Source organism: Marmota monax, unplaced genomic scaffold (genome assembly GCF_021218885.2).
Source record: "Marmota monax isolate L192 unplaced genomic scaffold, Marmota_monax_Labrador192_F-V1.1 WCK01_AAM20220418_F8-fsc00004, whole genome shotgun sequence".
NCBI lineage: Eukaryota > Metazoa > Chordata > Mammalia > Rodentia > Sciuridae > Marmota > Marmota monax.
The window spans coordinates 28,226,666-28,251,151 of NW_026692881.1; the positions used below are offsets into that span (position 1 = coordinate 28,226,666).

Here is a 24,486-nt window from a genome sequence, read left to right on the forward strand (position 1 = left end):
GCCCTAGCGCAGGGAAGGAGGGCTGAGGTGCCCCACCGTCAGCTCCAGCTACCCAGCACAGCAGAGCCACACAGCACTTCTCTCCGCACAGCTCCCCCAGGGACAGACTGCTGCTCCGGTCACTTTGCACTAGGCTTGTATTGGGGATGGGGGGTGTCTGTTAGGCTGGTCCAGCCTCATTCATAGGAAGTTCCTGAGCACCTGGATGCTGTCTCTCCTCTCTGGCAGCTGAATTCTGTCTTATGTCTGTGACTGATCTAAGTGTTTCGCTTCTCTCCCAGCATGAGACCTCTACTTGTGTCCCTAGGTCTTTGGCTGAAGACCAGATGGCCTCCCAAGTGTGGCCTTCCTCCTCTGCCTTCCCACAGCTGTCACGGGGTTGTCACGGGTCTCTCCTGTGGACTTACTGCTTTTCCCTCCTGGCTCGAGGGTTTGCTTCGTAGAAGCTGTGGACAAGTTTGTCTGCACCAAGGAGGATTTCAGATGCCACCAAGAGAGTACAGTCGTAATGACTTAAAACAGCTAAATTTATAAACACTGAATTTCAGATAGTTTTCACATTTGTTGGTTTCATTCCTGTTTTCTGAAACTATTTCTCTAATATTTATTGAGGGTTATAAAAGGTTTTCAGTTTTGGTATTGTCTTTATTTTTACTGTTTTACTTTTCATCATGAGTCTCTAAATGTCAATAATACCAAGTACACTGTTAATTTAAAAATGGAAATGTTCTTGATTACTATTCTTCTTAGAAGGAGCAGAAGTAATACCCATACCTAGTGATGCATCCATGTGCTTTAGAGATTCTAAACTCTAGGGAGAACAGTGTAAATTGGAGAGTCATCAAAGGTGACATTGGCCACGTTTCTCTTTTCCTTTCTTAAACACATTTTATTTACAACAGACTCTTCAGCTCGCAGTGAAACAGATCACCAGGCAGGTGAAAACTTCTTGCAAGGTGGACCCTCATGGTGCTGTGGGGCATGGACTCTGAGCCAGCCTGCCTGGGCTCCGAGTCCCTCCATCTCTGCAGCTATGGACTTGAGACGAGCCCTGTAGCCTCTTCATGCCTGAGTTTCCTCATCAGCAGGGAAGATACAGGTAGCACCCACCCCAAGGCCAGGAGGATTAGGAGCACGAATGCGCATCAGTCCATAGAAAGTTCTGTGTGAGTCTTTGCGGTTGTCATTGTTTGCTACAAGAGAGTTTTGTCATGAAAGTCACAAAGAGATACTGATGATATGAACCATAACAAAAATGGGAAGGCAGAGAACTGGAAAATATACCGTTAGATTATCCAACCATACATACACAAGTTGTAGGGTCTACCGAGAGAAGGGCAGACAGGGTCAGCCTAGCTGCACATCCTGCCATGGGAAATGTGGTACATTTGATTTATCTATCTGATCACACTGAAAACAGATGTGGGGACATTGTGCAGAGCCATCTGTGGGTCAGAGCAGAACGAAAGGGGCCAACCAAAGAACTGAAGAGAAGAGTACAGGTTCACCTCTGTACTTCTTTCTTATCACAACACTAATAATTCAGCCAGACTCGCTGATGAACTCGTATTCCAGATTTAGCTATGTGAGTTTTAGCAACTTACTTAACCTTGTAGAATTTTAGTTTTTTTATAAAATGAATATGATGATAACAAGACTTCTCAAGGTTGTAAAATAGAAGTAAGGAACCCGTGTACAGCACTTAGAGCCTTAAACATAGGAAGCGTTCTAGGTGGTCGCTGCACTGCCTTCCCCGTCGCTTGAAGTGTAGAATCCCAAAGACCTGCCACAGCCTCACAGCCTTGCTCTTCTGCTTTTCTCATTGCGCTGCTTCTGAAGGAAGTAAGTTCCCAGAGACCAAGGTTAAACAAGTGCTCACACTTCATTACTGCGAGGCTTTTGATGGTGTGTGTAGTGAGCCCAGCTGAGCTGGACTGACCTGTTCAGAGAACTCGACAATGGAGGCTCTGTGTGGTTAGCCTTTCAGATGTGCACCAGCATAGCTCTTTTTTACCAAGATGGGGCTCTTAGACTGAGAGCTAGTTTTGTCTAACTCACCCTGCCCCGGTTTTCCTAGGAGAGGACGTTCATGTGGAGACAGGAGATAGTCCAGCTAGCGGGTGCTCCTTGCGGTACTCCCTGATGATGGCTTAGAGCAACAAGGTGGTGACAGGTGCTCAGATTCTGGATATATTTTAATGAGGAGCCAACAGGATTTACTGAGGGATCCTGTGTGCCCTGTGAGAGAAGGATTAAGAGTGACTCCAGGCTTTGACCTGAGAAGCTGGAAGAATAGTGTATCAGTAATTTTGCCACCATGATAGTGATTCTTGAAGAGGACACGTACATCCTTCATTAGATTTGCTCATAGGTGTTTGGTGTTTTCTAAAACATTATCATTATGAAATCATTTGTATTTGTTTGATGGTATACAAATAGAATTCATTTTTATGTAGGCTTTATATCTAATACCCTTACTAGATTTATTTATGGCTTCTTATAGTTGCTCTGTAAAATTTTAAAAGCTGGCTGGTGTGGTGACATATGCTTGTAATCCCAGAGGCTCAGGAGACTGAGGCAGGAGGATCAAAAGCTCAGGGCCAGCCTTAGCAATTTAGCAAGGCCCTCAATGACTTAGTGAGACCCTATCTCAAAATAAAAAGGGCTGGGGATGTGGCTCAGTGGTAAAATGCCCCTGGGTTCAATCCCAAGTACCAAGACAAGATCTTCTCATTTGACAGATGAGGAAATTGAGGTACACAGGCTGGACAAATGATACAACGGGAATTCAAAGCCAAAGCCACCTGGTTCCACAGCTAAGGAAATAGAGAAAGGGTCCAGAACTCTCTTCTTTCAGTGGCCCATCACTCTACAGCATAATTAGTTCTATTCAGAGAAATGGGAGGACTGAGTGGTGGACTTGAAACCGTTATCTTTTATGATGCTTCACTCAGATAGGATTCTAAAAATGTTATTGAATAAATATGGGCTTTGGAAAATTAGGATTAGAAAACCTTCGGATTAAGTTAAAATTCATGAGAATTGCTCATTTGGTGGACTTTCTGTGCCTTTTGTTTATGCCACTTACTCAAGTTTTTGTTTTTTCTATTTTGGCCATTTCCTTAGTTCTTATCACTGTCATCTAAGCAGGAGCATAAACTCATTTTCATTGCTTAATGCTGAGAAGTTTATAATCTTGGGTTCATGGCAGATTGAACACAAATAAGCAGTTGTAAACCAAGCCCTTTGTGAGTATCCTCTGTTATGAGACAGGCTTAGTAACGCTCACTGTAAAATTAACAAGTGTTCATGGAAGACGTGTCCTGCTTTTTACCCTCAATGCCATCTTCTCAAGGGCTGTTCAGTCTGTAAATGTCTTAGAACTCCCCTAAAATGACATGCTATAAAATTAAGGTCCAAAGTCCTGCAGTAACGGTTGTGGCTGACATTTGAGTGTCGCTGCCTCTCAGCATTGTCCCAGTGCTCCGCAGGCCTTGGACCTTTCAGTGTATCTAAGGTAATGGAATGTGGTATTAGCATCAGTGTTGCAGTCATTCTAGTAGTCCCAGAGTGTAGCTCTAGAGTAGCTGAAGGAGCAGTGTGGAATGTTAAAAATTAATTGTGGAAAGCTTTTGATCTAGTTTTAAGGTAGGTAAGTAGAGGCTCAGTTCCCAGAATGTATGGACACCAGTGTCATTTTTACCATAATTTATGATTATAGACATATTTGAGTATGAAATACTAAATTTAAATGAATTATTTTTCTTTAGATTTTACTGGATAGCAATTAAGAACACAGAGAAAGAAGTAGCATGTGAAATGGTTAAGGGCATTGATGTTTCTGGTGGACTGCCTGGGTTCAGAGTCCAGCTCCTTCACTGGCTAGCTCTGTGAGGCTGACAAGTTATCTGACCTCTTGGAGCCTGTTTACCCAGCTATAAATCAGCCCTCCTAACAGCATCTCTCTCACGGGGCTTTTGAGAAACTGTAATGAAGCTCTGGAAAGTGCTTGGCACATGGCAGCCACAGTTATTTGAGGACGAACCTCATCATTGCATTTTTTTGTTTGTTTGTGGGGCGTTTTTGGTTGGTTGTTTGGTTGTGTTTTGTTTTTTTGTTTGTTTGTTTGTTTGTTAAATTGAAAGAGATACCAGTTAATGAAAAAAAAATTTCTCCTGGATACAAACTATATAAAATTAAAGGAAACATAAATAATATGACCTTTCTAAGACATTCCTTTTATTATAAGATAATGTCTGAGCAAATTATTTTAGTTATAGTGCCTCAATTACTTTAGAATACATTTTAAATTAAAATAATAAAATATCTTAACAGTAGAATTAATTTGAGAAGTAGACCTTTGTCCCATTGTAATAAGTTGTGATATCGTTCACTTTCTAAAAAAGAAAATTATGTTTAGTAAAAAGCTATGTTGTCATATATTACAGTCTTGGTTTTATTTTTTGTATATCAGTCCTAAATTTTTTTAAAAGTTACAACCAATTAACCATGGGTTTTTAAGTAGTTGTTTTGATTTGTGTCTGAATTACAGACTCTGATGGAAATACACATTTCTTGAACTCTTAAAAGTTCTGTTCTTTCATGGAAATTGTTCAAAGAAGTTATTATTAACGAGTATAACCTAGAGGGTTTGTTCTAGATATTTGAGAATTTCTTTGAAGAGTATGTCAGCTCATTTATTTTGTTATATATGATAAGAAATCAGATAGTTGAAAACATTGTGCTCAGAATGCAGAGAAGCATAAGTCTATTAAGAATACTTTAATTCCCCTAATTTAATTATTACACATTGTATACATGTGTTGAATAATTTTAGTGTATCCTAACACTTTGGATTCTCATGAAATCTTACAATTCCAGATGAAATTATAAGTCTGAGCTGGGTGTAGTAGCGCACGCCTGTAATCCCAGCCACCCAGGAGGCCAAAGTGGAAGAATCTCAGGGCAACTTAGCAAGACCCTGTCTCAAAATTAAAAGGGTGGGGGGCAGGGATGGAAGGACAAAGTACAGGAGTTAGCTCAGTGGTAGAATGCCCCTGGATCCAATTCCACTACTGAAATAAAAAGAAGAAAAAGAATTTATAAGTGAAGAAGTAAACCTCTCACAAAACAGAAAAATTTCAAAAGCAACATAAAAACATAAAGCATATTTTTTCTTTTGTGATTTATAAATATATTGCTATTGCTCATGAATTTAAATTTCTGAAACAAGTGGAGTGTTTATATTACCAGATGTGAATATAGTAATTATTATTTTTTATAAAGGTTCAGAGGTCCAGAGAGATGACATCCTATGGATAGCCATGGCAGGGACCCATCAGATATGGGCCCTCCTGCTGGACTCTGGCAAACTACCGAAGAAAAAGTAAGTCTCTGCATCTTTCTTTGAGTGGACTGTATTCTAGGGGCTCAGAGTTCCCTCCCCCAGGGTTGCCATGCTCACCAGGCCCACTGGACTAGGCAGGACACTCAGGTTATGCTACCAGGGCAAACAACCCAGTTCTTGCTGGCTCAGAGCAAGACACTTTCCTTGCTCACTGTGTAGATTCTCTGGGGAGCGCTGCTCTGCCACCCTGGCTGATGAAGCCACTGCCTTCTAGAGCTTTGCCCATCATCAAGGCAGATCATGAGGGAAGGAGGTGGCGAGTCACTCACTGGCCCCTAAACTTCTGCACAGTGACACACATCACCTCTACTCACTTTTCATGAGCCAAGCAAGTCTTGTGGTCACATCTGGCTTCTAGAAGCCCAGGAAGAGCTGTCCTCCTGAACATCCAGAAAAAGAACTAGAAATATTTGGTGAGCCCTTAACTAATGACACATAGTTCCAGTAACTGCTGTTCTTCCTTCAGATGGGGGAGCATCGCGTGGCAGAGTGGTCACTAAGTGCAGGTTTTATAGTCAGGCCTGAGTTGAACCCTAGCTTTGCCGTTGACTGACTCTGAGTTTAGGAGAACTCATCTGTTTGATTTCTAAGCCTCAGTTTCCTTACTCATATTGATCTCCTATGCTTTCTTTGATAATGAATAATCTGTGAAGAGCTCAGTGTAATGCCTGGCGCATACCATAAACACAGGTCCGTTTACTGCCACCATAGGGTATATGAGAATGGAAAGGTGGTGTCTCTACAGGGCCTCCTGTCTTTTCCATAGAGCCTTTCTGCCTCTGCCTGACATTCCAGGTATAGATGGCCACACCCTTCTCTGTGGCCTCACTTATAATCCAGATATCGTTACATCACTGTGCTTGTAAGTTTGCCCAGCCTTTCTTTTTCTTCCTGTCTCTCCCCTCTTTAACTAGGTCCTCATACTAGACCATCTCTTAAAGAAGCTCTGTCCCATTCATTGTTGCATCCCCTGTACCTAATTATGTATCTGGTACTCAGTAAGGTTTTGTAGAGTAAATGAAGTATAAAAGTCAGTAGACCATAAAGGTCATTAAATCACCATAGAAAGTAAGGTCCTCTCAATTATCTTTATCAGTAGAAAGGAGCAGTTATATAGAAAATTGAAAATATCAGGTATTCTAAGTATTATGTATATGTGTGTGTGTGTTGCTTTGAAACATATTTATGTAATGTTTTACAACAATCATATAAAAATATTTATTAAATACACTCTGTGCTAGGTACTAGAGATGAAAGGATATGCTCACTAAATTAAAGATAAAATGAAAACATGCAGTTGCCGTACTCGGTGGGCTACAGAGGAAGAATCAGATCGCAAACAATTCAAAAACAGTGTATGTAGAAAAGAATCACTGGAGCAGACTTCATGTTGAAATTATCCTGAATATAAGTAAGAGGAACACCCATTATCCGTAAGAGCTGAGTGTCAGAGAAAGCTTCCTGGAAGAGGCATACTGGACTGAGACCCCATGGAGGAGCAGGCTTCCACAGGGACAGGGGCGGTTTCCAGGCAAGAGCTGGCACTGGTGATGTCAGTGGCAGCTGATCACCCAGTGCCTTGTGAGTCCTCTTAAGAGATTTGGACATTCTGCAAGCCTTTATAGAAAGGGTCAGGCTGGGAGTGACATGATTAGTTCTGTGATTTTGAAAGAACCCTGGCAGCATTCAGATTGGGACAAAACTGGAGGTAGAGATGCCATCGAGGAGACTGTCAGTGCTATCCAGGCTAGAGGTTACCAGCAGCGTACGTGAGGCTTAATTGTAAACAGCAGACAGAAGTAATGGAGCTTGCCAGAATATGTTCTTCTGGGTGATGGCTATTTTGGACATAAATGGTCAAGGGCTGTCTAAGTTTCTTAATTAAGTAAGATCGTCATTCGTCATTCTTGTTCATAATAGGAAAATGAACACTTGGTTCACATTGACCCTCACCTTAGTTTTAAGGATGCATTATCTTTATTCATGGCTGGTCCTCAAGTAGTAATGACCCCTAATGTTTTAAAAGGTACTGCTTTTTCTCACTCTTTTTTATTTGATTAAGGGGGTTCATTTTTTAAGTGTTCAGACTTTTAATAGTAATTACCTTTCAATTTATTTGTTTTGAATACTACATTTTAAGTCAGCTTTTTCCCTATACATGAATTTAGAGACTAACCTGTAAAACTTTCTCTATATCACAAAAAGGATCATTCCAGTATCCTCTGAGTGGACATTTCCCTAGTGTATGTAAGAAGTTGATTTGATGTGACTCAGTAGTCGATGCAGTAAGGTCAGCCTATGTCATTTTCCTAAAGTAGTGATGCCTGACCTGGCTCTCTTTCAAAAACTATTACTTAATTCCTTTTGTTATTCTCTACTTTTACACAAGAGCATAAACATTTTTAATGAAAATGTAAGCTTTAAACTATCATGAATTAGATAGTCTTGTTAGTTCCCTTTCGGAATTTAATGTTTCATGCAGCAAACCAGTCAGGACATTAAACTGGGAATAAACTTTATCAAACAATCTGACCATTATTTTTATAATTCCAGTCCTGTTGGGGATTTCCTATTTGGCCTTTGAGAGGGCTTTCAGTTGTGTGTATGTTGAAGAAAAGTAGGAAGGTTTCTACCCAGTGGCTGAATAAGTAATGGTTTGGAAAATTACAGAGAAGGCTAACTAGCACAGTTTCACTAGGCCAAGATCACTAATTTTGATTTTTTTTTTTTACAGTGCTATCACCATTGATTAGATCATTTTCATTAATTTGTTGGATGACTATATTGGGCACAATATCCCATCTATTGATGCCATCTATGACCTTGTCTTTCAGTGAGCTAAAAAAAGGAACCTGCCTTCGGTTTGCTGGAAGTGGAAATGAGGAAAATCGAAACAATGCGTATCCTCACAAGGCGGGCTTTGCCCAACCTTCAGGTCTTTCTCTGGCCTCTGAAGATCCCTGGAGCTGCCTATTTGTAGCAGATAGCGAGAGCAGTACAGTGAGAACCATCTCACTGAAAGATGGAGCAGTGAAGCACCTCGTAGGAGGAGAAAGAGATCCCATGGTAAAGAAAGTCACTTTTGCAGTGTGCCCAGTCACTGATCAAGCTGTCAGTTTCCTGAATTGTGCAGAGTTAATGAAACTTAGGAGAAGTCATTCTTGGCCTGTTCATGAGATCAAATGGAGGTCAAGCCTAAGAAAATATGAGTATAAAGAAAAACAAGTAAAGCCAACTAAGAAAATCAGTGCTACTTGATGATATGTAACCATGTAAACGTTAAGGCTTTAGAGAGAAAGAAGGGATAGAATATTGCTCACTGAGAAGAGAAGAGCGCATATTAGATGTTGGTTGAAAAGGGCACCAGCCTCGATGATTTAGCCTGTTCCTCACCACGCGTGAGTAGAGTGGCGATGCACTGCAAGTAGAGTGGCAATGCACCAAAGCCAGCCCAGGCCACAGTCCTGTGAGTTCCTGCCAGTCTACAGCAAGTGTCCAGCCCTGATTGTATGAAAGACAGGCCTTTTCCCTTTTAATAGCACATACAGCTATATTAATTTTCACTTTATTTTCTAACAAACATTATAAAAATTAATAACTGCTGTTTCTTTCTCTTTAAAAAAAATAAAAGAATTTATTTGCTTTTGGTGATGTCGATGGAGTAGGCCTCAGTGCAAAGCTTCAACACCCACTTGGAGTAGCGTGGGATAAAAAGAGAAATTTGCTTTATGTGGCAGATTCCTATAATCACAAGGTGAGTCTTGACAGAATTATATAATGCCTTGCTTTTGCCTGTGGTGTTTAAAACGCTGAAAGATCTGTGTACCTCCTACAAGTACCACTCCAGAATACAGAGGAACAACAGCCCTTGGCAGCTATGTACCAGCTTGTTCTGTGCTTCTTCTGGTCCTTTCTTTGGCAAGATATTATGATGATATCTGAAGCAGGAAAAGCACTAAATTTGGCTGTAATAAAAAGTTATGAATTGTGTGGGTTCAGCAGCACACACCTGGAGTCCCAACTTCTGAGGAGGCTGAGACAGGAGGATCTCAACTTCGAAGCCAGCCTGGGCATCATAGCACAAGATCCTGCCTCAAAATAAAAAGGGCTAGTGATGTAACTCAGTGCTAGAGCACCCCTGAGTTCAATCCCCAGTACCCCTCCCCTCAAAAAAGTTATGAATTGTGATCCATCAAAATATGTTCAGGAAATAAGGAGAAAGCAGTGCTAGATGCTCGTGAGAAAAGGGTCAGTTCAGTTGTGAAAGTATGTTCTACTGTAAAGAAAAACAATAGAATTATTTATTTTTAATTATAGAAAAAAAATTATCCAAGATTACACCTAGAAAATACACAGTTTTTAGTTCTTGGGGTGGAATACCTCTTCTTAGATCATGAGTGTTGGGCTTTTCAAGAGAATAAGGAAATACCTACTTTTGTTTAGATTTATTGACAATTTAATGGCAATCTAAAACTCTAACATTTTCTGGATGCTATACCTTTCCATTACACAAGCGTGAGGTGGATCTTCAGATACATAAATTTTGTTCTTTTTCTTTAGATTAAAGTTGTGGATCCAAAAACAAAAAGCTGTACATCATTAGCAGGAACCAGAGACACAAATGATGTTTTCAGTTCCAGTTTTACTGAGTCAGCTTTTAATGAGCCAGGAGGCTTGTGTGTTGGAGAGAACGGTCGGTTATTGTATGTCGCAGATACCAATAATCACCAAATTAAAGTGATGGACTTAGAAACAAGAACAGTTTCTGTGGTAAGTGAACTGCAGCATAAGTTGAGGGTGTGGTTTTAAGAACAGTACTCAGGTGCCATGGCACTGACAGAGATGCTTGGAGTCAGGCCATCTCCAGTGGCTAAGGTGACACGTGGAGGTGGTATAGTAAGCCCTCCTCCGCTGTGTTCTGTGATAACCAGACCAGCAGGACTGCTTTGAGGATATCCTGTCATTCCTAAAATATAAGTTCCATCTGTGCTGAGAGTTTGAGAAAGAGACTGGGAGTTGGAGAGAATTTGATGAACCTTCAAGAGAAAAGGAAGGACTCAGATCTGTTTTTAAATATATAGATACACCAGCACATACTACATACACACGGCACGTGGGTTGGGTGGTGTTACGCAGTGATCCTGAGATTATCGTGTAATCTTTGTTCCCTATGGTGAATCCAGTACCAAATTATCTGCCAGAGGAAGTTTTAGAAGCCACATTTTAAAGATGTGGACATGTTCTATAATAGAATTGTAAGAGAAGTGTCTATCATAGCTACCTCTTTATGAATCGCCTTTACCTGGAAAAAAAAAAAAAAGATTTGTTTCTTCTAAAATTCTAGTAATCTGCAAAATAAAAAACAGTTTACCATCAAAGCTGTCATCTTTCTTCACATAGATCTCTGTTATAAGATGAATAACATACTTGGCTACGAATTATAAGGGGATGGATATATCTACTACATTTAAATTCATACAATCTTGCTTTGATTTTCTGCCACCTATAAACATATTGGACAATTACTCTTTTATAAGTATTGGTTCTCTTTTTGCTAAGATGAACATTTCTCTCTACTCACAGAATAATCTGGAGGGCATCAGGACAAACACCTTCTAATTCAGACTAGAATGACAATTTCAGTGATAGAGAAATTCATTTTCCTACTGAAATCTAAAAATAAACTTACTCTCAATTGCTGTACAGTACTGGTGCTTTAATAACAGATTTTTTGATTTCCTAGCTCCCTGTCCTCAGATCTGAAAACGCCGTGGTAGATGGCCCATTCCTAGTGGAAAAACAGAAGACGGTACCCAAACTGCCTAAATCTGCCCCGAGCATTGGGCTTTCCACAGTAACTGCTTGTCCTGGGCAGACGCTGCAGTTCAAGCTCAGACTGGACCTCCCATCAGGAGCAAAGCTAACTGAAGGAGTATCCAGTTGCTGGTTTGTAACAGCTGAAGGTATGAAAATATTTAATAAATTTTTTGTGTTTAATGCAATAATTTTTGCTCATTTATCATGTGTTATTTTTTACTCGGTGATTGAGGAAGATTATATGAAAAAAATGAATTTTCTTTGATCCCAGAGGTCCTTTCCTCCATTTTATTAAAGAACAGTGTAACTCACTGAATTACACCTCAGTTGTTAGCAGTTTCTTAGAGAATGGACTTACCTATACTTCTTCCCATATTCTAAGCTTGTTCTTCATTTTTTCTTCATTTTTGTTCCCAGAAAGAACCTTTTAAAGTTAAAGTCTGAAATAGAGAAATGAAGTGGCACCTCCTTATTTAACATCTTTTTCTGTAACTCATCTGTCTAGTCACCTTAATGCAGTCCCTGCCCTTTATAGTGTGAACTAGCTTCTTGTTTCATTCATGGATGCTATGGAATAAGCATACCGCCTAGTTTTACTAGAGTTTTTCTAGAGCTTTCCATCATCTGTAATGTAGCAGATAGCAGTTCTACAGTAGGATAGTAGTGGTCCAGAATTTCTGAAAGTAGGACTTCTTGTCTCAAATGATCATCCTCTGTCCTAGTCTCCCACGCTCTTTCACACGTTCTCACTCAATCTTCCATTTCCTCCCCAACTCTTTTTCCCTCATACCCTCTCACACACTTTTTTTTTGTACATTACCCAAATCCTGGCTTCATGCCTTCTTACCTTCATACATTCTCAGAACAGAAGCCACTCAACAAGTCTAAATCAAGTGGACAAAGAGAACTTGGTGGGCCAGCTGTGTAGATGCCAGTTAGAGACTGGGAGGCTGGCTGGGGCGGGCTGGCTGAGCCTACAGGGAAACCACCCCTCTCACTCCCTACAAGGAGCGGGGCAGCCATGCACTACTCAGAGAGTTGGAGCTAGCTTTGCAGACAGAAGAGTTGTCCCACAACCCTCTGGGTTCACAGCAGACCCTATACTGCTGGTTTAACTGTTATGTCTGTGCCCCCAGGTCTGAAGTGGTGCATCAGCTGGATATCATTAATCTCATTTCTCTCTGTGTAATTGTAGAGCAGCGTATTGATTTTTAAAATAAGACGTTGACAAATTAACATTTTTAACTCTGCTTTGTTAAACAGATGAATTACTCTCAAGTCATTGGGTTATAAAATACAAATGGTACTAAAGTGAAGTGTCTGGGGGAAAATACTTAGCTCTTTCATCACTTGTCCAAGATATTTGTGCCATTTTTATTACATACAGGCAAATAAACTTTTAGGCAAGATTTTGAAAATTATTTTATGGAATACATTTGTACACTTAGGATTAAAAGATATTTTCTCTTTTTGGCTGCTTTTTGAGACAGTTAAAGTGGTTAGCATATGTGAAAGTTTTAAGCCAAAAGAAAAAAAGCAGCAAAAAAAAAAACCTCTGGCATATATTATAAATTCACAGATCCTTAATGTCATATATATGAAAATAGGTAAAGAAATATTTTCTTTTATTTCTTGATTTGAATATTAAAATAGAGCAGTTTATTATTTTCCCATCTGGCTTTAAAATTTAAGAAATTCTGTGCTAATTTTCTATCAAGTGAAATCAAGGATTAAGTAGAGCATACTCCCAGTCCAGAACTAAGTAAAGAAAGCCAAAGAATTTTCAAGAGAATTGTAGACCTGTTGAAAAACTCCTGCATAAATTCTCTGCACTTAACTCCAGTTCTTCCCTTTCACCTTCTCCTTATTCTTCTTAACTTTTTTAATTGCAGTTTCTAGAACTGAGCAATGGGTGTCTTAAATTTTCTCAAATTTCATTTTTCAGTCAACCGAATATTAGAAGCAATCAACCAAAGGGGAGAGGAGAGAACACTAATAGAGGCAGGCTCTTGAGTCTGTGGCTCCTCAGGAGGCAAAGAAAAGAGACAAAAAGCTAAAAAGTGTCTCATGGCTACTCAGTGGAGGACCCAGCTTTTGTACAAAGGCCGAGTCATTTATGCATCGTGAAAGATGTTGAGTGTTCTCTAGCAGGAAGACTTTCTTGCTATGTTTCCCAAATCTGACTCCTGGTGTCTGCCCCTGTGAGCAGAATGTCCGTGCAGTACTGCTTCCTCAGTAGGACACAGGCCTTCCTCAGAGAGAAGGCTCAAAATGAATACAGACGGTTAAGAATTTTAATACTAGAAGGCTTAAAGTTCTTTAGTGGTTTATTGAATGTTTGTTATATAGACGATCTTAGTATCTAAGTCTAAGATGAGTTTTATATATTTAAATGAGGTGGAAAAAAATCTTAGTTTCTGTATTGTTTGGACTCAGAGATTGTATATATGGCATTATCTGTATTTTTATTATTATTACTCTAAGATATTTCAGAATTTACCATTATCTTAACTAAAAAGCCACTGTGGAGTTGTACATACACTTGTATTCTCTAGATGAAGTTCTTTTTGTACTGCGTCTCTGTTTCTCTGTGGTAAAATGGTCTGTTATCTCACATAGCTTGTGTTTATTTAGGATGCTTAGATTTCATTTTGAAATTTGGGGCTTAAGGATCTGGAGCCATATTTGTAATATTCAGCTTGATTTCAGTAGAATTAAGTTTATGATTTATGGTGTTTAAACAAAGGAAGAATTGTAATAATTACATATAGAAATCACCAGATGGGGCTCATTTGTGGTCATTATGTCTTATTTATATTTATGCCTTTGCCCCAGATTGCAGTGCCCAGCATTAGAAACTTTCATCAATATTAGTTGATTGAATGTATCTTGTCTCCCTGAGATTTTTCCAGTCTCCTACTTTCTTCTTATACAATCTTAACAATTTATTTCTTTTATTTTCTAGGCAATGAGTGGCTTCTTCAAGGACAGATACCATCTGGAGACATAGAGAACATTTCCAACCAACCAACGATTTCACTGCAAATTCCTGGCAATTGCTTATCACTTACAGCAGTTGTATCTATCAGCGTGTTTCTCTATTACTGTAGTGCAGACAGCAGTGCTTGCATGATGAAGGGAATTTTGTTCAAGCAGCCTTTACAGATAACTTACACACAACCAGGGTGCATAGATCCAGTAGAGCTCAGGTATGTATTCTAGAAGCCAGCTAGCAGCACTTAGTCACAAGCCCTGTCCTCCATTCCTTTCTTTATAGAAAAAATTTTATTTCTGCTGCTGGATTCAAGACACCCATTGCTCAGTTCTAGCAACTAAAATTAAAATAAAGCTATGCTTATTTATTATTGTACACAAATTCATTCTGCTTTTATATTAGCTAAGTCATTGACCATCATTTAGACAAAGATATGAAATCTCTGCAGCTATTTGGCAAAAGACTGAAGTCTACACTATAAAGAATATTATAAGATAATTTGCAGTGCTGATATAATCATACCAAGTATTTTAACTAACTTTTTCTACCTTTATTAATAGAAATAAACACATTTGCATATGTAAATTTTATAGTAACTTTAGATAGACCTAAGCTCCAGTCTACATGTTTGTGTAAGGATACCTGTCATTTAAGGCATAAGGTTTACTTTAAGCCAAAAAAGAAAAAAATATATATTATTTTCTTTACAGTAGATGCTTAGAGCATGTGGTGGTTACATATATCTTTATTCCCTTCTGTGATTTTCTCAGTTGAAATATTTTTAAAAAGAGAGTTTTGATCTATTTTTATTATAAATTATTTGTTGTTTTAACAGAGCATTATTAATGCCTTATAACTTTATACAGAAAAAGTTGAACATATAGGCCTGTTCCTTAACTGTTTTTTGGTTTGGTTTGGTTTTTGAATGAACACATTATCACTAGATAATGAATGGGTCCCAGAAATAGTATAACTTTCAAGGAGAAGGGACTTAGGATACATTGCTGTATGTGATAAAAAATTTATTGTGACAGATGAATCTGATATAAATGGGTATGTATGTTGTTTCAGAAATTTATATTTTACTTGTAAGCTTTAAATGCAGATTTGTTGGTTTTGGGTTTTTGATTCCTATATTTAAAAATTAAATTTTGATTGTTGATCGTGATGTTTTTTAAGATCACATTTAAGTCTTCATATTGAAATTTTCAATGTGAAGTACTTTTGTGTAATTCACAGGTATAGTATATCTTAACTACTTTTTAAAATATTAGAGCCAAAACATATACTGTTTTGTTGGTTTTTGGTTTTTTGAACTCCAAAAGAAATAGCTACTGAGAATACTGGAGATTTTTAGAAAAAATTACTGTTATCACAATTTATCTTATAACTATCTAAAAACTTACTCTTGTTTTTCCAAAAGTAGATTCAACATGTTTGTGATTTAATCAGCTTACAAGATCTTAAAAACCTCAGGCAGACCATGTTTATTTATTTAATAAATATTTATGAACAATATGGAATAATATGCTTCCCCTCCTTATATTTTTAGACAATATGACATAATATGCTTCCCCTCCTTTAAAAACAATGCTAAATTTGAAATGTAATCTTTTAAACACATTGTCTGCCCATTTATGTATATTTTGGGAAATACAGTTTTGAAACATAGTATTTGTTTCAGAAGGTTGGTGAAATCTCTTAAGAGAATGTATAGATCATGACTTTGATTAGTTAATAGCCTACAAAAACTACTTTTACAGAAAAATATAAAATAAAAAAGAATTCTGTTTAAAATTGTATGTAATTACCTCATTAAACCTTTTCCCTCCACAAACAACCAAAACATAATTTTCTCTTTTATGGAGAATAGACCTTATTACTTTTTAATGTCATTGACTTATCATACTTCTCATTTCCACTTGGACAGGATGAGAATATTTTGGCTCATTTCCTGTATAAGGACATAAATAGTCTCACTCTCTAAAAGAAATAGAGTTTTAACTTGCTAATGTAGAAATAACTGATGACTTATTTTTCAGTATAATACCCAGAGTATGTTTATATATTTTTGCGTACATTAAAAATTCAAAACTACTTCTTAAGCTTTCCCTTTACTTGCCTAGGTAGAGTTTTGGATTAGTCTTAAGCAAATACTTTTCTTGATTTTCAGAGTACTCTTTTATTGAACATTCTTATTCTTACCCACTGCCAGTCTGCATTGTTTTATACACTAAAAATTTTATTTATAATGGATTAGTATGATTTTGAATAAATCACACTAAAGCAATATAAATGTGATTCTAGAATTTATAACTAACATAAACCTCTTATATAAGAGTAGGCACTATAAAGTTTATTTTTAAAACTTCTTGATCCATGTCTGCCTTCTGTTTTTCGTTAGGGCTGTTATTTTTTTACTTTTGCTTTTCTGTTGCACAAGTTATGTCCAGTGGGTTTCGAAAGAGTTAAAGTTTCAGTTAAGTCACCTTAATTAAAATGCTAGTAAGATAACATTACACACATTTTGACATAATGCCTGGATTTTTACCCTGAATTATATATTTTTTTCTCCTTGCTGTGATATCATTTTACAAATAGTAAGATTTTTTAAAAAAATTTATACTCAGGATTAATATGATCCCTGGAAAGAATTTTGCTTATCTTGAATATTCTATCTCAAGCAAATATTTAACCTATTCACAAAAGAAAACCTGGTGTTTAATCACCTGTAAGTGTAACTTTGGCAAAGTTCAATGACTATGAAAAACAATTTTATCCCTAACTGTCTAATAATGTATTTAGTTAGAGTATTATCAGGTCTTCAAAAAGCTACAGTAAGCTTAATATATAGGTCTTAATGCAGCCAAAAACTATATAATATGTGTGGATGAGTGTGTGTGTATGTGTACATGGATATGAAGATTAGTTCAAGAAGTTCTCACATTTCTTTTATGGCCAGTCTACTTTCGAGCTAATACCCCTGAGATAAGTTATTCTTTACTTGTTTTTCCAAAGTTGGAAAATTGGGGAAGATAATAAAAATATGTACCTATAGCATAATAATTTTTTCTTTAGCATTTAGTAAATAATGAAACTGCTACTTACAGGCTTAGTTAATAATAATGATAAGTTGACCACAGACACACATGGCTTGACATTTTCTTTGCAACTGCAAATTTACAGGAAAATCTTTATCTACCAACTATTTGTTACGTTAGTATTCTCCATAGAGTTGGGGTTGAAGAAGAGAAAGTTCTATAATAAAGCATATCATTGTTTTCCAAACAGTACTGTAGTTATAAAGATGCATGCCTACCGTCATATTAAAACTTTAAAAAGATATTCTGGACCCATGAATGATCCACTTGCTTCAGAGAAGGTCCAGACACCCTGAACCATACTTCAACAGCACGTGCCTAACAACTTGCACCAGGATACGTGTTTTAACCCGAAGTTTCACTCTGATGGTGCTTACAGGATCTTCAAAGTGCTTTAATAGATACTGCCTTAATTGAGCTTCAAAATAACCTTATAAACTAGACAGGAAGATTATTGTTTCCTTTGTGCAGATGAGGGAACAGCTTTGAGATCAGAAAGCTCCCAAAATGACATTGATACCTAGAGCAGGGCTGGGTGTCCACAGTTGCTAGGTGATGTGGGATGACGAGGGAGGAGAGTGAACAGTAGATATTTTGTCCTGGTTCAGGTCTCCTAATTCCTGGCTCTGCTACACTAGGGTATAAGGTTAAAAAGCCGAGATGCAGAACACTTACTTCTGTGAACACTTTCTCAGGCCTCCAACTAGGTAGTAAGCATTTCCCAGTGCTTCTGCAAACGCTTTGTACAGTAACTCAGGACCGCCTTAAGAGGGAAGGACCAGAAGCTGAGATAGGGGTGAGCAGTTATACCAGCAGAGTCAAGGTCACACATTTAGGAAGTGGCATCTTTCTAGGCTCTATGTAGTAATTCGTCAATCCAGAGAACCCAGTACTCTTAATGATTATTTTTGAAGTTTAAATCCATTCAATTGCATGATTTTTGGTTATAAACTATCATTCAGGCCTTAAAATGGTCTGAATAATTGTTTCCCCAAAGATTTTTATATACTACTCTTCTTTAATCCACAAATTTTCTTGGCAGATGCATATATTAAAGAAATCCCAGTGCTAGTCCCACCTGTGTGGCTTCAGTTGGTCTGCGGACAGTAATGAAGACCATGGCAGCAAAAGTTAACAATTCTTAGCACAGGACTGTTTCAAACCCTGATAAGATCATTTGTATTTTAAGAAAATTTTGTTTCGTTAGCAAATTAGCTCTAGTAATGTAAAGTCTAGTGCTTTCTTGCTTCATAAATACTGGTATGTAGACCATTCCACAATGACACAAATACATGCAATTCAATTTCAGTAAAGTTTTTGCCAGGGTCAGCCTATGATTTCAGCATTAGATGCTATTAAAAGAAATGAAGCAAAGTGCTAGCAGTGATTATCTGCCAGTGATTCTGATTAATGATCATTCTTATACAGAATGCAGTCATCTTTTCACTGTTAAATGGCTTGCTTAATAAATACTAACAGTAGCATGAACTAAGGAATTTATTAATTTTAGTATAAAATCCCATTCCTGAAATCTATAAGGTGATGTATGTCCATTTAAGAAAGTGATGGACGTTGACGTATTTTAAAAGTGGAATTTACCATTAATCACCAAGATTGCTTTTTCCACCTGTGGCACATAGTTTATGTGAATGAAGAATTAGCACTAATCTTAAATCACTGTTTTGTCCCAAATAAGTAAAACTTTGCTTTTCATTCATTTCTTTGCAATAGGTTAATATAAAGAATAGTACTTTAAGTGAGAGGCTCAAGTCATCTATGTACATTCCACAGCTGACAAGCCCTGGCCCTTGCACATATTCAACCTGCAGTTTAGCCTGGCCTCCTTTGGCAGAGTCTGCATACAGAAGAATGGAGGGGGCCCTACTCGGCTTTTTGACACAGCCCTTCCTTTTCTTAGTGTGCTGGTTTGGTTTAATCATTTTCAAAGGTTAGAGTTGAAAGTTAAAATACTAGCCACATGTCATGGACCATTTGCCTAGTTAGAGTTAGTTGTTGTTTTGGTGTCCTTCTCTGGCATGCCACTCAAGAGGACCAAGGGATGTTTTGTTCTGTTGAAAGCCTCAGGACCAAAAGCAGAGTACTGTAGACATCTCCAAGTATTCCTCCTCCTGGACCATCCATCTTACATTAAAAAGCACTAAATAAGCACAAATGAGTACTCAACAGTCTTGTACCAAAAAGCACCCTTGTAACCGTCCAGAAGTGGTAAGGATTCCTTCCTCTATCAGTCTTGGTTAAGAAACACAGGGTTAGGCAACATTGTCAGATTTTTAATGTTAAATACTTGAACAAACACAATTTACCCCTTTTTAATTTTAATGTGTTTGGTTACAGGTTTCCATTTGAAATAAGTGAAGGGAGAACTCAATGCTGAGAAGTAGAGAAAAAAATCAGCCCTCAGATATAAGCAGACCAGTTTAAGCAAAATTGTTCTTATTCTTTCTTTACATAGTTTGTGCAATGCTCATGAAAAATATGTTGAGATAAATAGGACAAAACATTAGTCAATAAATTATGTTTCTTAAGGGTAAAAATAGACAAGTTCCTGACTCCGCCATGTAACTGTCTTCCACTTTTAAAATTTCGTAGTCATTATTCTTAGTCCCACTGGGAACACCAGCCGGTTTGTGTTGGGATGGAGCTGCGTGTGACACGTTGTGCTGTATCCATGCCTGTGAACCTTCGTCATTGGCATCATCTGGAAAACAGAAACCACCATTCCCCTGCACACTACCTCCCGCTCCTTAGAAACCACAGAGTTTGTGTAGAAGTTTCAGGGAGGAACTGTGGTCATGTCAGTAACCATAGATAGGGAAGAATGAGTTTCTTGTGGGGGGATTTTTTTCATCCCCTTAAATTCCTAATATCAGTTTTCAAAGTAGGGGAGCAATACCCTTTGTGACTTGAAATTAATTTCTCTGTCATTTGATCTATATGTTCTAATTATACTTCACATAGGTTAAAATTTTCAAAAAAAAATTTAAAATCTCCCTCTTAGGATACATTGAGAGCCATTTTAGGATCACTGTCATTACTTTACATGTGGTTTGTGGAGAAATCAAAATTTGCTGTGTAATTGAGATTTACATACATTTATCACTGCTTCAAATTATAACGTTTCATAAATACATTAAATTATAAAAACTCAGATTCTTCCTATCTTTTGTGTGGAGAAAGTATGTGGTTTTATTTCTGAAACTAGAGCTGGTCTGCTGTGCTGACTTCATCCTTACAATTCCAAAGTATAATTGTATTTATTTTTTCTTCATTGATTGAAAATGCAATGAAAATCGTAAATTACAAGTTCAGATGTTGATATTTGTAGGTACGGTCTAGTTCTAAAAGAATTTATTTGTGCTTTTTTAAAGTATTTAATGTAGACAGACTAATATATTTTTATACAACACTATTTCTACTTTTATTTCAAGACCGTATTCTTCAGTGACTGTTCTTTGAGTGCATGTATTAATTGTTTGCAATTAAGCACAGTGGCCTTCAGAGATGCAAAAAAAAAGTGCAGTACATGTGATCTTAGAAAGCGAAGGTATGTTTATACTGCATGTGGAAACCTACTGCCTCTCTTTCTAAAGCTGTATACTTTTTTTTCATGAAATAGATTAAATATTTTCTCTCAAGCCATGTTTCTGGGTTTTTTTAATGTGCTTTCTGTTATAAATATATAAGATAATTTTACTACTTAGAAACCTGTAAGCCATGATTTATTTGGACTTTGGGGGAATAAAGTTTTTTTTTTTAAAAAAAAACTGAACAAACACTTCAAAATAAAATCATGCTGTCATAATTACATACAGATTTTTAAAAACATTGGGGGTGCTGGGGTTGTGGCTTAGTGGTAGAGCACTGGCCTAGCATGTGTGAGGCACTGGATTTGATTCTCAGCATCGCATATGAAATAAAATAAATGTCCATCGACAACTAAAAAAAAAAAAAAAACATTGGAAAGGAGTGACCTGTTCAGTATATGGAATTAGGAAATTTGAAAAGAACAACAAAATTTAACTCTCTACCTGATTCTGTGCAGATAGATTGGAAAGGAATTAGTGACTTAACATGAAAATAAAACTACAAAAATGCCAGAAAAAGATAAAGGAAAGAATTGTGTGGAAGGTTAGAATGCCATTCCTGGGAGTGACCTGAAACCCAAAAGCAGGGATGGGAAGATTGACAGGTGTGACCACACAAAAAGTGGCAAGAAATGAAAAAGGAAATGACAAACTTAAAAAAATATTTTCAAAACACAAAACAGACATAGAAATACTGTGTATAATATGTGAAAAGCTCCTATAGGCAATAAGAGATACCCCAGTTGGAAAAGTCCAAAAAATGTGAGTGTGCAGTCCCCAGAAGAGACAGTAATGAAAAGCTGTGCAGTCCCACTGTATCAGGAGGTACAAAATGATTCACTCAGCTACTCGCTGAGTGGTGTTTTACGCTCTTCTAGTCCAGTAATGAACAGGTTAGACAAGATGTCTGCTCCAGACCTTATTTTATAATTGATAGGAAAGTCAAGGAGATAAGTAAACAAAAAGACTAATGACTAACAAGGTCTACGGGAGATGCCAGGCCTCAATTGCGTTGGCATGAAAATAACCCAATTCCTACAGGTGCCTATGTGAAGTACAGGGACCACATTGGATAGTGTTTCTCAAAGAGGCTCTTTGAACTATACTAATACTGACAAAATACTTGAGAGCCAGTGGACCCAGGTTCTCTCCAACTTGGTACTGTCAGAGTTGAATTTTGGCCATTCGAATGTAAAATGTTGTGGTGTTGCTTTCTATTGCCATGACCATTAGTGAAGGTAAATATTTTTCTTATTTTAATGACCCAGTAGTTGCAGAAATTGCCTCCATAAAATACTTGAATATGTGCATGAAAGTATGTCAGCATTGTAATAGTGAAAAACTGAAAACAGCCTATATGTCCATCAGTAGGAAATGTTCTCTGTACAACTGTCTATCCATGCAGTGGAATACAATGCAGGCATTAAAAAGAATCACATCTACTTGCACTCACATGTTATAGGAAGAACACAAGTTTCAGAAGGAACGTGAGTATGCTTTTATTTTTTTAAACTGATTCTATACCTACACATATACACATACACATAGAGTCTTTAGGCAAGGCCATAAAAAATGACCAGGCGAACAAATTGCAAAACAGTAATGATTGTTCCATGGCCTTCAAAATCATATGTTAACATATTCATTCTTGAAGTTTCAATTATAAATGTGTGGAGAAATGAAAAATAGTAAATTTAATATTTCTTTAGTACACTGTAAGACATTTCCGATATTGAGAATTCAGGGTTTTATTGTCAAAAACCTAACGAGAACATTCCAGCTGTGCCTGCTTTCTTAGGATGTAAGTCATGATACAAGGCAAGTAATTCCTCTCTATACCTTGGCAAATTGTCACATTCCTTTCTTTTGCTCTCAGTGTTGTGAAATGGCTCCGAGAGTTTTTGAGGTGACGGTTTATGCCAGCACCACTTCCTCTGGGACATCTTTTTATTAAGTTCCCTTCACTAAGTTTCTCTGGCTTCTCACCCATGTCCTATCAAACCACAGCAGTGCCAGCACCCCAGGGTCCTCTCCGATTTCACTTCCATTGTTATCACTTTTAATTTCTTTGCTGTACTATTTGTCCTTGTTGGCCAGTGCCCTGTGCTGACTCATCATCTTTGTAAAATGTCACATGGCTGTATCACTAGGAAACAAAGCAGTGTCACTACACGCTTTGCTCTCTGCAGGAACTGAATGAATTACAGATGCCCAGTGACCAGCCACTAACAGACTTTGAAAGAAGTGACATTACTGGTTTCGAGCCATGGGGCACATAAGTTACTACATGAGTGATTTGCAGACTGAGGACAACAGTCTAATTTCTAGCTGGAATTTGAACCGTGCTCTTGGAGGACTGGTGTTACTGAAACCATAGTAACTGAATTGTGCATATGGGAATTGTTCAAAGCAAAGAAGGAAGGACAGCCCATACATACATATGTGCATACACACACACACAGGTGGAAAAATAGATACATAGATGGACACATGTTTAAGGGTTCATATGAATAGAAAAAAAGGAATTAGAAAGTAGGACACAACAGACTCCTAATAGCTATATAGAATTGAATTTGGGGAAGAAGATAGGGAGGAAGTGGTATTTATTAACATATGCATTTTTGTATGGCTTGAAAATTTACAAGTTAGCAATTTTTTAGAGCAAAATTAGGAACAATCTTACTTCTGTTTCCCTTGATTATGGCTTGTTGTGTGCACCCTGGAAAAGGTATACAGGTAATGAATGGTACAAGAAATAATGGCGAATAAATAAATGCTTGTTGGACTGGGGCTGTGATGGTTATGATGAATATGTGCAAGAAAAAAAATGCAGAATGAGAGTAGACTTGCCCCATGGTATAGTGTCACATCCAGGATGTGCCAGCTGACCTGACACTGTCACTTGACAACAGAATGACCTTGAGCAAATTACTTCATCTTCATCGATATGCACTTTCCTGTCTGTACAACTGGATGTTACTAACTGTACAGAATCGTGACCATGTCAAAGAAGCACTCAACACAGCGACTAGAAACTAGTAAATGCTGAAAACATTGCACGATCACACCTGCTGTAGAGAGAATTTTCTGCCAGTGAATGTCTCAAGACAGTCCGTAAGGTGATCTGTAAGCATTTATCACACGGGGCCGCCATTCTGAGCCATTCTAAGGGTATGTTTTACAATATATAAGGACAAATCTGTTTAGGTGCATTCCAACCTGAATTTGTTGTTTATGCCTAAGTCATAACGTTACAAACTAATCAAGTAGTACACTTACACAGAAGTTCACAGGACTCAGAGAATTATTTTAAATGTTTTTAGTTAACCAGATACAACCTTGTTAGTGGTGATAATTTTGTGTAACTCCAATCTAGCTAATTTAACTTACATTTTGAACTCCTAACTAAGTCAGGACCTTCAAACTTGGAAGAATTTTTTTTAAAAAACCAATTTGGTATTCACTTCCCTCTCCCTCTTTTTTATGAATAGTCCATGAAAATCTTTGAGATAACTTTTATAGATATAAACCCTTACTTAGGCCAGACACAGTAGCACATAC

The 24,486-nt window shown here is 37.5% G+C and overlaps 1 protein-coding gene across 1 annotated transcript in view; it reads left to right on the forward strand.

Moving 5' to 3' along the window:
• Nhlrc2 (NHL repeat containing 2) overlaps nt 1-20,976 on the forward strand; it is a 57,550-nt gene extending 36,574 nt beyond the window's left edge. The window contains exons 6-11 of the mRNA XM_046449713.2: nt 5,287-5,386; nt 8,242-8,473; nt 9,039-9,161; nt 9,968-10,177; nt 11,151-11,370; nt 14,190-20,976. Of these exons, the coding sequence (XP_046305669.1) occupies nt 5,287-5,386; nt 8,242-8,473; nt 9,039-9,161; nt 9,968-10,177; nt 11,151-11,370; nt 14,190-14,446 (1,142 nt within the window). The 3' untranslated portion in view covers nt 14,447-20,976. The remainder of the gene's footprint in view (nt 1-5,286; nt 5,387-8,241; nt 8,474-9,038; nt 9,162-9,967; nt 10,178-11,150; nt 11,371-14,189) is intronic.
• Nucleotides 20,977-24,486: the final 3,510 nt, after the last annotated feature.